A 14,078-nucleotide genomic window follows, 5' to 3' on the forward strand; every position below is an offset into this window, starting at 1 on the left:
CATTCCTGAGATGAGGGCATAGCTCAGTGAAAAGCACTTGCCTAATGTGTGTGAAGCCCTGGGTTCAATCCCCAGAACTGCAAAAGGAAGAAAGAAAATAACTAGTGTTTCCTTTATCCAGAGGAGCTGCTCTGCCCAACACACCTACTTTCCTTTGGCTTATTCTCCAGCTCTGCAGTTATTGCACCAAGTAACATATTCGAATCACTCTGATTCTTATAATCACTCCTGATTTCCGTGCCCTTACCTCCAGAGTTTCTGACTTCATTGGCCTGGATTAGGGCTGGGCGCTGATGGCTGTTTTTTACCCACAGGAGATTTTCATGCCCTCCAGAGAAGGAGCGCTTGTTGATGCTGAAAGTAGGGAGTGGTGAAGTAGGCCTGCTTGCAAAGCCCTGTCCCCCACCCAACATGATTGTTCATATGATGTAGAGTGTCAGTGTGCCTATGGGAGTCAAGTTCATGTTTTCAGGAAGCCACAGCAAACACACTCCTGACAACTTGGAATGAATCCCTGCCCCTGAACTAAAGATGCGCTCTCCTGGAGTCTGCCTGCTCCCAGCCTCCTCTGTCCATATTGGCAGGCACATGACTTGATTGGGCCTTGTCCCGAGCCCTGTCAGTGCACAGTGCTCTGGGAACTGTGAGCTCCCTGGGGTAAGACCTCTACTGCTTCACATGCGCCTTCTCAAACGTTTAGGGGGGCTCACATGCAGGACCTGCACCCAGCCAGAGCTCCAGGGTCCCCTGTGGTCCCAGTCAGGAGCACAGACCCCTCGCCCTCCCTTATGGTAGCATAAATGCAGCTCAAGCACAAGTGACTTCCTGAGTGCTGGTGACCACTGGCGATGATCTTTGGGACCTTGAGGAGGTGAGCAGCTTCTTTCAAGTATCTGGTAAAGGGGTGTCATTTTCTGCTTTTACCTATAGCTTATATCAAAGTGGTGACTGTGGAGAGCTAGAGCCAGCCCCTTCTGTCTCACCTTCTGATCCTGAGCAGCTCTTGCCCCGACTCTTCCCCATGTCCTGCTTAAAAAAAAATTTTTTTAAATAAATCTTAGCAGCTGTCCTTCACCAGAAAACATGAAACCAGCCAAACCAGCAGGGATGAGCTGGTTTTCTCCTACCTTTCATTTCCCACCCCCATTTTTTCTTTTAATTTGTATTTGCAGAGCTCTCCTAATGTCCTCCAAAATGCTTCTCTCACAAGTCCCCCACCCTTGGTCATCACAAAGCCCATTGACTGGGTGGGATGTTTTCCATTTGCCAGACACTGAAACTGAAGCTCATGGGTCCTAAAGTAGATGGTGCAGAGCCAGGCCGGCCCACTTGGTATTCTTCCCACCCACTCTGTGTGTCCAGGGTGAGGCCTAGCATGGGAACAGGAGAGGGTGGGTCTGAGCTTTTAAAAACAGCTCTGAGACTCGCCCCAGGCCCTGCTGCAGGAACAGGATCTAGGCTCCTAGTTTCTAAGAGTCTATTAGAGTATTCTGGCCAGAAAGGCTCCTGTGGGGTTCAATATTGGGCAGAAGAACCATGTTTGCTCTATTGTGTTCAAGAAAAAAATGTCTCCCATAAGGTCAGAAAAGCTGAAGGTGTATTTTTAAATGAAAGACTAGGGGACGGGAGAGAGTGCATTTGACTTCATGGTCTCCTGGGAAGCACATTGCCAGTCATCGGGGTGCACTAACAGGGGTTAAAATCTGTTACCACAGGACTGAATTTTTATTAAAATCACCATTTCGGTTTGTGTTGATGCAGCAGGGGCTGAGCTCAGACCACCCCTGGATTGGATTAAGCCTGAATCGAGGTATAAAGGGTTGGTGGAGATTTATTTTATGAAAAGAGGAAGAGAGAAAAAAACTGAGACTCACTCTTTTATCAGATAGTGACTACTGATCATTTGCCTTGGCCACCAGGAAGCTTCAAGTTAACACTGGGCTCTGTCCCTCTTAATTATCTTTTTTGCTTCATTGTAACTATTTCAAACATCTCCTGCCCTAGCAGCAGGAAGTCGCCCCTTTTCTGAGCCTGTGTAGCATTCTATATGGGGATTTCTGCCTTTTTGCCAGGGTTCTGGCTCCTGTTGGCCTTGCCTCCTCCAACAAACTGTGCCCACCCAAGGACAGAGATCGTTCCTTGTTCCTCTGCATGTCCTCCAAAGTAGCCATATGTGTCTGATACGTGAGTAATACCTGTAACTACCTCTGGGATGAGCACTGACTAAACAGGGCATTTTTTCCTTATTAAGCCTATCCATGAAGAAAATGGAACCAAAAGCCTTTCTTTAACCATGAAAATGTCTCAACTTATGCGTATCTTCCTTTAGCTCTCCATAGCTTCAAGGTTCTTAGTGTCCAGCTGCTGTGACCTTGTCCAGGTAGGAGGACCAGGACTGCAGTAGACATAGCCGAGTGCTCTGCGAGGCTCAGGGACGCCAGTGCTGGGGGGGCGCCCAGCTCTGGCTTCCAGGCCCCCCGGGCTGGGCCTGCACTGCTGCTCTGCTCCTCCTCGCCGTGTGGGTTTGGGGTCTGTCCCCTCTTCCCTGTTGTCACCAAGTCTGTGAGCCCCTCGTGGGCAGACACCCGTTCCCAGAGTGGCACTGACCTGGAGCAGCCACTGGTTGGGGACGATCTTGCATGGTCTTGTCACTGTGTCCAAACCTGAGGAGCCACGCCCCAGAGGAGGAGGCCGGCGCGTTCTGGTATGGCTGCTGCAGCTGGTGTTGTGAATCAGGCCGACGAGCAGCGCATCCTCTTACCCGGCTATTTCACGACACCAGGGTTGCATCATACCCATCCTCTCCAGGCGAGCCTCGTGGGACCTGGTCGCGAGCAAGGACACGGGACGGGTGGGGTGGCATGCTTGTGGGCATGGTACATCTCTGTCACCCACTGAACCCCAGTCCCGCTGCTCCTCAGAATCGCGGGGGCTTTAAAATACCCACACCTGCTCCTCTCCTGTCCTCTAGGCACACTGGCTCTCCAGTGTAGGGTCCCAAATCCAAGTGCAACTGGGGAGTCCGGCTCAGCGGGCCAGGCGTTCCTGCCTAGCTGTTGCTGCAGCCTCCGGCCGTCTCCAGGGCCCTGTTTTCTTCAGACTTGACCATTTACCACACCACTGTGCCCCTCCAGCTTTCCAAAAGCAGATGGGGCCTGCACCCCAGGGCAAAGCTGAGCTCACCCTGACAGCCAAGGCCCTTCCTCAGGGCTCCCTACTTGGAACAGTATCACCATTGTTCTCCCAGCTCCCTGCTCCCCATAAACCCCTGCCCACTGGCGTCTGTCCCTGCCCTCAGGATAGACCTTGCCTCTGGCCCCCCAGAGCCACGGCCTGGCCCCCACCACGGCACACCTGCAGTGGCCCCTAACTGGTCTCCCTGGGTCAGTGGCTTCCTGACAGAAAAATCACTCAACAGTATGAAACTCTTCACCCTGGCCTACGAGGCCACTGACCCCTCTTCTGAGTCTGAAACCCATCTCCCTGGTCCCTGCTCCAGTCACAGGGTCCTCAGTGCTCTTCCTGAAGTCCAAGACACTCCTGCCCAGGGCCCAGGCTAAAGCCTTGTGGCACATGCCATGCTTGGGTGGTACCTCCTCACTATAGGAGCTCAGCTCTCATTTTTCACTCTCAGAGGGGCCTAATGCTCCTCCTAAGAAGCAGCTTTGTCTTCTTGATAGCAATCATCACTAAACGTATCATAAGAGGTGTCTATTTATTGTCTGTCCCACTAGAGTGTGAGCTCCCAGCGGGCAGGGTCTGTCTTGATCCCTGTGGTGCCTTCTTTGCCTAATGTGGGGCATGGTATGCAGTAGGCACTCAATAAATATGGCAGAATGAAGAAACAACTAGACCCCTTTCAGCCTTGTGTCCCGCCATTTCTTCCCTCCTCCCCAGGGCACTGGGCGCTCCAGTCCCACCATGTCTTTCCCTCAGGACCGTGCCTGGCCCCAGCCTCCTTCCTCCTTGCCCTGTGTCCCCTCCTGGATTCCCTGTCTGCTGGCCAGTTGCATGGTCTTGCTGGTCTGACAGGCTACACAGTAAGAGCCAGGGCCTGGTATACAGAAGGGGCATGATAAATGCTGTGGTGCTTTTGTGGCCACAGACAGGAGGCCCGGAGGTTGTGATGCTGCAGCAGGTCATCCTGGGCTCGCCCCAGTCCTGCCTCTGGGCTGGTCACTTCTAGGGATTTCCCTGACCACTGAGTCTTTGGGTCCTTGGTTGCCCTGTTCTCCTTTTGAGAACCAAGGGAGGCGAGGGGCCCCATGTCACTCAGCCAGGGGAAGGAAGATGCTGGTGGGTAGGAGATGCCTGCACTCCGTGTAGGTGTCACTTCTGGTTTGCTGCAGCAGAAGCTCACCCAGATCAAATGACTTGCTCAGTGTCACCCAGAAACTGACTACCTTCAGCCAGTCCCAGGGCTTTGCTTAGGACTTGAGGAGTCTCAGACCCTGAGGGCTCCAGGGCCCACCTGGCCTGTAGGGTCTCCTGGAAGCTGAATTCTGCAAGGCTGGCACCGTGTGTGACCCAGCACGGTGCCCCCAGCCTCTCTCCATCAAGAAGAGCACCTTTGTGAGCATTTCTCCTATCAATTAAATTCTGTTCATACACAAGAACCCCCCTCTTAAACTGGGCACAGTGGGGAAGCCTATAATCCCAGTGGTTCCAAAGGCAGGAGGATCACAGGTTCAAAGCCAGCCTCAGCAACTTAGTGAGGAGGCTCTAAGCCACTTAGTGAGACCCTGTCTCAAAATTTAAAAATGGGCTGGGAATGTGGCTCAGGGGCTAAGCACCTGTGGGTTCAATTCCTGGTACCAAACAAACAAAAAGAATCTCCTTCCTTGGGGGGTCCTGTGGTTTGGGCCAAGGTGTCAGAAAGCCCCTTTAGCCTTTTCTATTGGTAAGCCCCTTGAGGGTTTCTGCTTAAACCCCTCACCGCAGGGAGATGTAGAGGGCAGGAAAAGCTTCTCCCAGCAGCACCCGCTCCCTGCAGGGCTGAGATCCCACTCCAGGTTTTTTCCAAGGGAGGAGGAAATGTCTTGCCCAAGGTCACCCAGCAAATTCCTGGTCTCTTCCTCTGCCCCTACCCCAGGGCTGCGGGAAACCAGCCCTGGCCACATCCTTTCATGAGATCTTAATCAGGAATTTTCCACAGCTGCCCAGGGGCGGTCGTGTGGGAATGGTGTGGGGGATGCTGGGAAGCTATGATTTCTGCTGGTCAATGGCAGTTTAAGAGCCACAGGGCGATAAGATCTGCTCCCCATCAACGCCCTGCCAGCCCCAAGGGAGGGAAGGAGAACTCAGCAGACAGGGGACCCACAAGTTCCCTCCCCCTCAGACCAGGGTAGAGCCTGCCCAGAAGGTACAAAAGTGACCGAGCCTGGAGTCCTTGGCCTGGAGTCTTTGCTTTCTGGCCCTTAGTCCTTCTGCTGCTGGCATGGAGCTGGGGACACATCCTGAAGAGGGAGGGGCTGGAAGTCCAGGGAAGGAGGGTGGGTGAGCCTAGGTGTTACCAACGTCACGTGGTGGACATGAACTTTGCAAAACGGTGCACAGTGCTCGTGACCTTGTGTCATGGAGGTCTGGCCTGGGTTTCCTGCACTCACCAACTCGAGGCAGGGTCCCGGGCCAGGGGATCCAGTGGAGCCTCTGCATGACCCCCTTTGGGGTGATTCTGTCAGCCCTGGTGTCCACAGCAGCTGCCCTTGGCCTCCTTGGCCCTGGGTCGCCTCATTGTATATTCAACCAGCATTTATGGAGCTGGTCTCGTTGCCGGGAATGTCACCGAACACAGCAGGCCAGGTCCCTCTAGAGAGCTGGATGAACACTTGCTAGAAAGTGCACCAAGGTGTGTGCACTCCTCTGCGATTCTGTGGGCCTCCTGGATCCTCATCCTGCAGAGTGACACCCTGACTCAGTGACTCCAACATAGTCCCGGCATGCCCACCTGCCCCTTCTGCCTGCCCCACAGCCAGGCGCGCCCATCCTGTGCCTCTCTGGCCCAGGGCAGCAAGGGGCAGCACGAGCCAGCACGCCAGCAGGGCCTCTCTAAGTTCCAGTCAGTTCATGCAGCTCCTGGGGCTCAGAGTCCCTGGGAGCAGGGCCAGGAAGGGAAGGAAAGCGTGTCCCTCTGTCTTCTCCAGGGGATGAATGGAGCCTGAGTATGAGCAGAGCTCCGGTGACAGAGCAGGCAGTGGCCTTCTGGCCTCCCTCTGTCTCCTGTCTCTGGTAGGATCAGCTCATCCTCAGGTCAGGGGCCCCCTCCTCCAGGAAGCCTTCCCTGGCTGTCCCCACACTGACCCTCCTCCAGGGCCTGTCGCATTGCTGTGCTGGCAGCACAGCTGGGCTGGACCGATTCCGTGTCCAGTGCCTGCACTAACTCTGCAGAACAGTGCCCCGTCCATGTCCCAGGCTCCCACCTCCACCCAGGAGGATGGTCAGTAAGGGTCTGTTGGAGAGGTGACAAAGATCAACGGTTTTCTTGGGAGCGGCGAGCCCCGCCCCCTTCAGAAGCAGGCGGAGACAGGTAGAGCTCAGGGCCCCCACCAGGGAGGGCTCTAGGGTCAGATCGTGGGCAGAAGGAGGGAAGTAGCACCAGGCAGAGGAGAAGCGGGCTGCGGTGTAGACGCCACGCCTCAGCTGACCTGAGGGGAGCCAGACCTTTCTGCCCCACAGTCATTGGATGCCTCCTGTTGGGGGAAACGTAGCCGTGGGGGAGGGGAAGCAGTGGGGTGGACCGTCCTGCAGCAGCTGGAGAAATATGTCCTTCATTTCTGGGGACATACCAAGCCTCCACCCATCTCATCTCTTAAAACCCTGATCCACCTCTCTCAACCCCCTGCAGCTCAAATTCAACCACTGTCCCGCCGCGGCGACGGGCCTCAGGTGACCCTGGTGACCAGGGCTTGCATCCGTTGCCAATGTGCATCTAAGGTGTGGCCTCAGGGGACGGGCAAAACTGGACCCAGCTTGGTCCAACCTGGCGCACCTCCCCCTTCGGGAGCCGGGGCTTGTGGGGAGGCTTTGGGGAGGGAAGTGCCGGCTCTCGGGCTCCCACCTGTGCCCTGCAGGCAGCAGGGAAGTGTGGCCCCTGTGGTTGATGCTGACCATCCCCAAGCCCGCAGGCGCATGTGTCCACTGGTGGCTACAGGTTGTGGGGCTGCTTGCGCACAGTGACTTCTGGATGCTAAGACGACTGTGGAAGGGCAAAGACGGGGCGGATGGTATTTGGAGCAGGGAGGCTTCCGTCTCACATCCATCTTAAATGTTCCTCTCATGTATTAAGAATATTAAATAAATCAAAATAAATACCACACCCCACAACGAGAGGTTTGTGAGCCTGCTGGGTAGGATTCTCAGACCCCCAGGCCATCTCTAGGTCCCCCCAGGGTCCTCTTCCTTGGTCCTGGCTGAGGATCTCAGTGCCCCCAGACTGCAAAGAGCTGCCCCAGGACTCAGTGGGTGTCTCTGGGTCGCCCCGTCCTGCTGGTCTGCGGCGGGGCCCTGTGTCCATGGTGGAATGGTGGCCAGGCTGGCAGTGGGCATGTGCTCCACCTCCCACCCTGTCTGGGGACCCTGTTGGCCAGCTGAGGGCGGTTTGAGCCAACCTCCCCGCCCTCTCCCTGCCATGGCCCAGCCTATAAAGCCACCCTGTTTGTCCTTGCCGACCCTGGACCCCTCCCTGAGACCCAGAGCCACAATGGCCCAACTGCCCACCACGGAGATGCCCGGGGACCCTGCTCTGTGCAGAGGGCGCTTCACCATCAGCACACTCCTGGGGGGCGATGAGCCCCTGCCACCAGCAGCCTATGACAGTAGCCACCCCAGCCACCTGACCCATGGCAGCACCTTCCACATGCGCACCTTCGGCTACAACACCATGGATGCGGTCCCCGCCTATGAGCACTACGCTGACAGTGCCCTGCCCGGGGAGCCCCGGAAGGTCCGGCCCACACTGGCCGACCTGCACTCCTTCCTCAAGGTAAGGGCCATCTCTCAGAAGATGAGCCACTTCCCTGCTGTGTGACCTTGACCCAGTTACCTAACCTCTCTGAGCCTCAGTTCTGTCACCTGTGCTGTGGGGAAGGATAAGTGTCTTCCTCAAAGTCAGAGAGGTCCAAAAGAAATAGTGGGAGAGAGGGGGTCGTGAAGCTCAGGGTGCATATTCTAATTCATCTTGTCCATCACTGGCAACCGAAAGAAGGGCAGGCTGCCTAGGGAGGAAATGGGCTTCCAGTCCCTGGGGGCACTCAGACGGAGGTTGTGCAGCCTGGGAGGTGGGACAGGGAAGGGTGGAGGGCTGGGAGCTGGGCTGTCCATCCCTGTGGGGGTCCTTTTCCCATCTGATAATTGGGCAGAATCACTCTGGTTCTGGGCTGAGACTTGGTCAACTTGCAGGACTCCTTCTGTCCCCAGAGCAAACCTCCATCCTAGCCCCCGAGGTGGAGGCCCCGTTGTCCCATGCAGGGCCTCTGAGTGGGGGGCTGGGAAGAAAGGCCCAGAGAAGAGCTGCCAGAGGGGGCACAGGCTGGGGGACCTACCACACCCGGGCAGAGGCCGGGCTGCTGGGGCACCGTGTGCAGCCCTGGACAAACGGTTTCACCTCCCTGGGGTGACAGTAGCCCTGCCCACCCCTAGGCTGTGTGCAGCCTGCTCTGCCCCAAGGCCACTGCTCCCCAGCGGAGAGGAGGCGCCACGGACAGGTGCATCCAGAACTTCCAGGGCTGGTGGCTCCTCCTCTGTTTGGAGCTTTGTAACATCCCGGGAGCAGCTCTGTGTGCAGTGAGCCGTGCTGGGGGCTGCTGGCCTGTGACGCGTGGCGTGGTGGCTCAGCACGCTGCCCGCCTGACCTGTGGGCTCTGGGCTCCCAGCAGGAGGGCAGCCACCTGCATGCCCTGGCCTTCGACAGCCGGCCCAGCCACGAGATGACGGACGGGCTGGTGGACGACGAGGCCCGCACCAACAGTGACAAGAGCCCCGGGGAGCCCGTGCGCTTCGGCTGGGTCAAGGGCGTGATGGTGAGTGGGGTGAGGGTGAGGGCGGAGCTCTGGGCCTCACACGTGAGTGGCAGCAGACTCAGGGCCCAGCCTGGAGCTCAGTTTCCCTATCAGGACAGTGACCTCAGTTTTTCTCTGGGTTTTCCTCCCCCGTTTCTGTCCCATGTCCTGAGACCCAGATCTATACTTGGCCATAGTAGTCGTGTGGCCTTGGACAAGTTACTTAACCACTGTGCCTCAGTTTCCTCATCTGTGAAATGAGCCTTAAATGAGAATGTGATCAATGCCTGCGGGAGTTAGTAGGAAAAAGCTGTGTCCCCAACATGCCACCAGATGGCAGCACGTACACAGGCCACAATCGTGGGTTTTGTGTTTTGCCTGGGTCTGGTGTGGTCCTCTGCAGCATCTCGGAGCAGACCGAGGACCTGGGAAATCTCCCCAGTTGTGCAAACCGCATGTCCCTACCCGCCCTGCAACTGGTGGAACCGAAGACATACCAGGCGCTCCCACCTGGAACTTGGGCTTCCATGGGGGCCTCTGACTGGGCTTTAAATCTCAAAGGGGAGGTCACCGCAGCAGGAGCTTTGATTTCTGTTGTGAGCGGGACAGCAATTCAGCCACATTCGCTGGGCTTGCCTGGAATGTCAATCCTGGGCCAAGAGCTGACCACTGGAGCCAAGGCTGGGCTGCGGGGCACACGCTCCTGGGCTGGGGATTGGGCGAGCGGCAATCACACTGTAGTCCAGTTCAGGCTCTGATGGGCGGGGGACAGGAGTGGGCAAGAGGAAGGTGGGTGTCCCCTCCTGCCCCTCTGCCCCGCTGAACCTGCTGAGTGGGAAAAGCATAGGAGGGACACAGGTGTCCTGCAGCCGGCAGCCCAGGGCCATGCCATGACCGGGGACAGGGATTCGAGTGTTGGGCCTGGGGGTATCAGCTCCCCAGGGTCCTCTGACCTCACTCTCCTCTCAGATCCGCTGCATGCTCAACATCTGGGGTGTGATCCTCTACCTGCGGCTCCCCTGGATTACGGCGCAGGCGGGCATTGGTGAGTGCCCCTCGGGGAAAAGGACCCTGAGGGAGCCGTCCTCCTCCACCTCCTAGGCCCCTGGGGAGCAGGCTTGAACCTGGGCTGCAGAGACCACAGGCCAGGCAGGCTCCTCCTTGGCACAGCCCTGGACCCCTTCAGGGACCAAAGCGAGGATGGCATGGCACAGACTCAACAGACCTGCAGCCAGCCGTCCCAGGGCTCCCCCTGCCTGGCCTCAGTGAGTCACTCAACCTCTCTGAGCCAGTTTTTACCACACAGCACGCAGATTCGGGGTTGCCTCTGGAAGACAGAGGTTCGGAAGCTAGTTCTGCACCATGCTGTGTGCTCTTGGGCAAGTTTCTTAACCTCTCTGAGCGTTGGTCTCCTTATTAGTAAAATGGAGCTGATTGTAGTACCTGTTGCAGAGCCACTGTGGGGTTTATAGGGTGCAGGAAGAGCAGCCTAGGATTTGGCACCCAGAGGCGCTCATCCAGTGGCATCGATCACTTCCTTAAAGGAAGTCGCCTCCCCTTTCCTACGTAGCAATCCCTTCCTGTGGATCCCGAGCTCCCTGACCAGTCAGGATATGCCGGGAGGTAGAGACCCATTCTTCAGATGACAAAACCAAGACTCAGGAGGGAAGTGACTTGGGTGGCACTGAGTAGTAGGCAGACTCAGGTCCCTCCAGAGCTCCTCGCCTGGGAACCCCACTGAGCTCTGGGGCTCCCCCCTCACAGTGCTGACCTGGGTCATCATCCTGCTCTCGGTCATGGTGACCTCCATCACAGGCCTCTCCATCTCGGCCATCTCCACCAACGGCAAGGTCAAGTCAGGTGGGTCCCGGGCTCCTCTTCTCGAAGGCGGCCCCAATCCCCACCCTGGGAATGGTCTCTGAACTGCTCCCACCGGTGGGATGCCCCAGGCTGCTCCTGAGGTTCCAGGTGGGGGCTCCAGGAGGGATGGCCTTGGTTACTCCTGCCCTGGGAGCCCCATGTCTCCTCTCCCCAGCCTCTGCCTGCCCTAAGCACACCCCACCCCACCCGCCCGGGTGACTCTTCTGGTCTCCCGGCTCCTGGCTCGTCCCTGCCAGGTGGCACCTACTTTCTCATCTCCCGGAGTCTGGGCCCTGAACTGGGGGGCTCCATCGGCCTCATCTTCGCCTTCGCCAACGCTGTGGGTGTGGCCATGCACACGGTGGGCTTCGCAGAGACCGTGCGGGACCTGCTCCAGGTGAGGTGGGGCTGGAACTGCAACCCCTCCTGGGTCCTTCCTCCCCACAGCCTAGTCTCACCCTTCAGGGACCACAGCCACAGTCTGTGGCGATGATGATCTCATCAAACAAAGACCATCCCCACAAGTGCCCTCTTGGGGCGTGTGCTGCCTTGGGGACCACGTTGTCCAGGCCCATGCAGAGCCACCTTGGGGGACTGAGGGCCGGAAGGTGCTTGTATGGGGATTTTGCTATCAGAGGGCACCCCCACACAAAGGGGAGGGGTCTGGAGCAGTGGGGTGTTCAGAGGGCAGCCTGCGTCCTCTCCCCAGGAGTACGGCACACCCATCGTGGACCCCATCAACGATATCCGCATCATCGGCGTGGCCACGGTCACGGTGCTGCTGGCCATCTCCCTGGCTGGCATGGAATGGGAGTCCAAGGTAAGGAAGGCCCGGGGGAGAGGGGCAGGGAGAGAAGCAGCTCAGCCCTGGTTCTGCCCCTTCTTATCTGTATTAGCTGGGCTCCAAGTTCTGCTGCTATGACAAAGAGGCCCAAGTTAGCAGTGCCTCCAACAAGAGGGACTTTGATTCTCTCTCTTGCAACAGTCCTGGTGGACATGGTCCAGGGCCAGCATGGAGGCTTCCACGGGGGTAGTTGGACCCCCAGACTCCTCCTCTCTGTGGCCTCTGCATCCCTGGGGTGTGGCTCTCCTGGTCCACGGTGGCTGCCCTCACACTGCCCACAGTCCAGGCAGCGGGAGAGGGAAGAAGGGCGAGATGGAAGGGAGGAGCCCCTTCCCTTCCTTGATGGCTCAAGCTGAGAGCTGCCCTTGTTGCTCCTGTGTGGCCAGAACCTGGCCTCAGGCCACGTGCAGCTGCAAAACAGACTCATTTGAGTCTCGTGTCCAGCCACGAGTCAGAGGCTCAGTATATGAAATAAGGAAGTGTTGGGTTACAGCCTGGGACTCGACCAGAAGGGGCCCACAGGCCCTGGGCCTCCTGTCTGTGGCCCTCTGATCCCTTTCTCCAAGCACTAACTTAATCCCAGATCAGGCTCACTCATCCTCCTCCTTTATGCGTCTGCTTGAAAGTCTTCTTGAGCCTGGTGCAGTGGCGCACGCCTGTAATCCCAGGGCTGGGGAGGCTGAGGCAGGAGGATCACAAGTTCAAAGCCAGCCTCGGCAACTTCGCAAGGCACTTAGCAACTAAAGTGAGATTCTGTCTCAAAATAAAATGTAGAAAGGGGGCTCAGGGGTGAAGCACCCTGGGTTCAATCCCTGGCACCAAAAAAAAAAAAAAAAAAGTCTTCTCCTTGGCGTCACCTCCCCAGACCACCTTGCTCAAGTAGCCCCAACTCAGGCCCATCACACCCCTGTTCCTGCTCTAAATTCCTCCCACCCATCAGCCAAGACAAGAGGCCGGGGCCACCTTGCCCGCTGCTGCACCCCAGCTCCTCCAACAGAGCTACTGCGGAATGGCCGTGAATGGCGGGAGTGTCTGCCGGGGCGAGGGGTGGGCACATCCTCCCGTGGGGCCCCCAGAAGATGCGGAACTGCAGTCTCACCTTGGGGCCCTTCTCCCCTAGGCCCAGGTGTTGTTCTTCCTTGTCATTATGGTCTCCTTTGCCAACTACTTGGTGGGGACCCTGATACCCCCATCAGAGGACAAGGCCTCCAAGGGCTTCTTCAGTTACCGGGGTATGTGAAGTTTGGGGTCCCTGACCATGGCTCTGGGGAGGGGACAGTTTGTCCACGGACCTGGCCCACTGTGGGGCACCAGGAGGATGGGCTCCCCTTCGCCCACAGCTAGAAGCTGCTGGGGAGCTGACGGCCTGCCTGGCTGGTCCTGGACAGCCACACGGTCCAGGCAGCCCTGACTCAGGTTGTGTTCCAGGGGACATTTTTGTTCAGAACTTGGTGCCCGACTGGAGGGGCATTGATGGCAGCTTCTTCGGGATGTTCTCCATCTTCTTCCCCTCGGCCACCGGGATCCTGGCCGGGGCCAACATCTCTGGGGACCTCAAGGTGAGCAGAACACCTGTCCCTCCTGCATCCCGGCACTGGGGGGGACTGTGAGGATAGTCTTGCTCCCTGTCCCAGCAGGATCTGCTGCCGGGCGTGGAAGTTGGCATGAGCCTGGGCAGGGAAGGGGGTCAGAGCTTCAACCGGTGCAGCCCAGTTCTACTTGGTCCAATCCAAACCAGTTCCCTTCTATTCTATTCTGAGGCTGTTGTTGATACCACCTGGGCTCGAGACCTGTGCAACACCCCAGTATGTGCTGGTCTCCCCGCTAGTTCCTGGGTCTCTGGGCCTTAGGGAAGAGCAGCCCAGCAGCCACATTCTGAAACTCAGTCTTGAATGTGCACACCTGTGCTGGGCTGACCTCCCGGGATCTCTGCAGCTCCTTGGCCTGGTGATCCAGGCTCCAGGCACCTGTCCAGGCTCGTCCCCAAAATCTGTCACTGTCCCTGTGACCCTTGCTCTGCCCCAGGATCTGCTGCCCTCAGCCCCACTGCCCACGTGGTTTTGACTGTGCTGGACTCGCCACCTGGAGATCCCTGGCCTGTTTCTTCACCCCCCAAGTTTCTGTTTGTCTTTCAAACAACGTCTCTGGCCGTTCTCCCAGGGGTTGTGGGTCTTCTAGAGTAACGACATCCACCCATCCGTGTGTCCCTGTTCCCAGCTTTCAGTCAGACTGTTTATTGTTTGAATCGTGGTGAAAGGTGGTGTGGGAGGAAAAGTTCGAAGCCGTACCGTTGGGAGGACAGAAGGATGTCAGCAGAGACCCCAGAAAACCTTCTGGGTAGAGCAGGGGCTGGGGCTGGGCTTCCAAAGCCGAGAAGC

General features: G+C 57.6%; 1 protein-coding gene across 6 annotated transcripts in view; it reads left to right on the forward strand.

Annotated features, from left to right (window-relative positions):
• Nucleotides 1-7,699: 7,699 nt before the first annotated feature.
• Slc12a3 (solute carrier family 12 member 3) overlaps nucleotides 7,700-14,078 on the forward strand; it is a 30,957-nt gene continuing 24,578 nt past the window's right edge. For 3 of the 6 annotated variants that reach the window (XM_076837895.2, XM_076837897.2, XM_076837900.2), the window contains exons 1-8: nucleotides 7,700-7,981; nucleotides 8,871-9,017; nucleotides 9,966-10,041; nucleotides 10,761-10,856; nucleotides 11,114-11,253; nucleotides 11,566-11,676; nucleotides 12,821-12,932; nucleotides 13,129-13,259. In XM_076837895.2, the coding sequence (XP_076694010.2) occupies nucleotides 7,700-7,981; nucleotides 8,871-9,017; nucleotides 9,966-10,041; nucleotides 10,761-10,856; nucleotides 11,114-11,253; nucleotides 11,566-11,676; nucleotides 12,821-12,932; nucleotides 13,129-13,259 (1,095 nt within the window). The remainder of the gene's footprint in view (nucleotides 7,982-8,870; nucleotides 9,018-9,965; nucleotides 10,042-10,760; nucleotides 10,857-11,113; nucleotides 11,254-11,565; nucleotides 11,677-12,820; nucleotides 12,933-13,128; nucleotides 13,260-14,078) is intronic. The other 3 variants (XM_076837896.2, XM_076837899.2, XM_076837901.2) reach the window with 1 other exon arrangement.

The sequence above is a fragment of the Callospermophilus lateralis genome, chromosome 18 (assembly GCF_048772815.1).
Source record: "Callospermophilus lateralis isolate mCalLat2 chromosome 18, mCalLat2.hap1, whole genome shotgun sequence".
Classification (NCBI taxonomy): Eukaryota; Metazoa; Chordata; class Mammalia; order Rodentia; family Sciuridae; genus Callospermophilus; species Callospermophilus lateralis.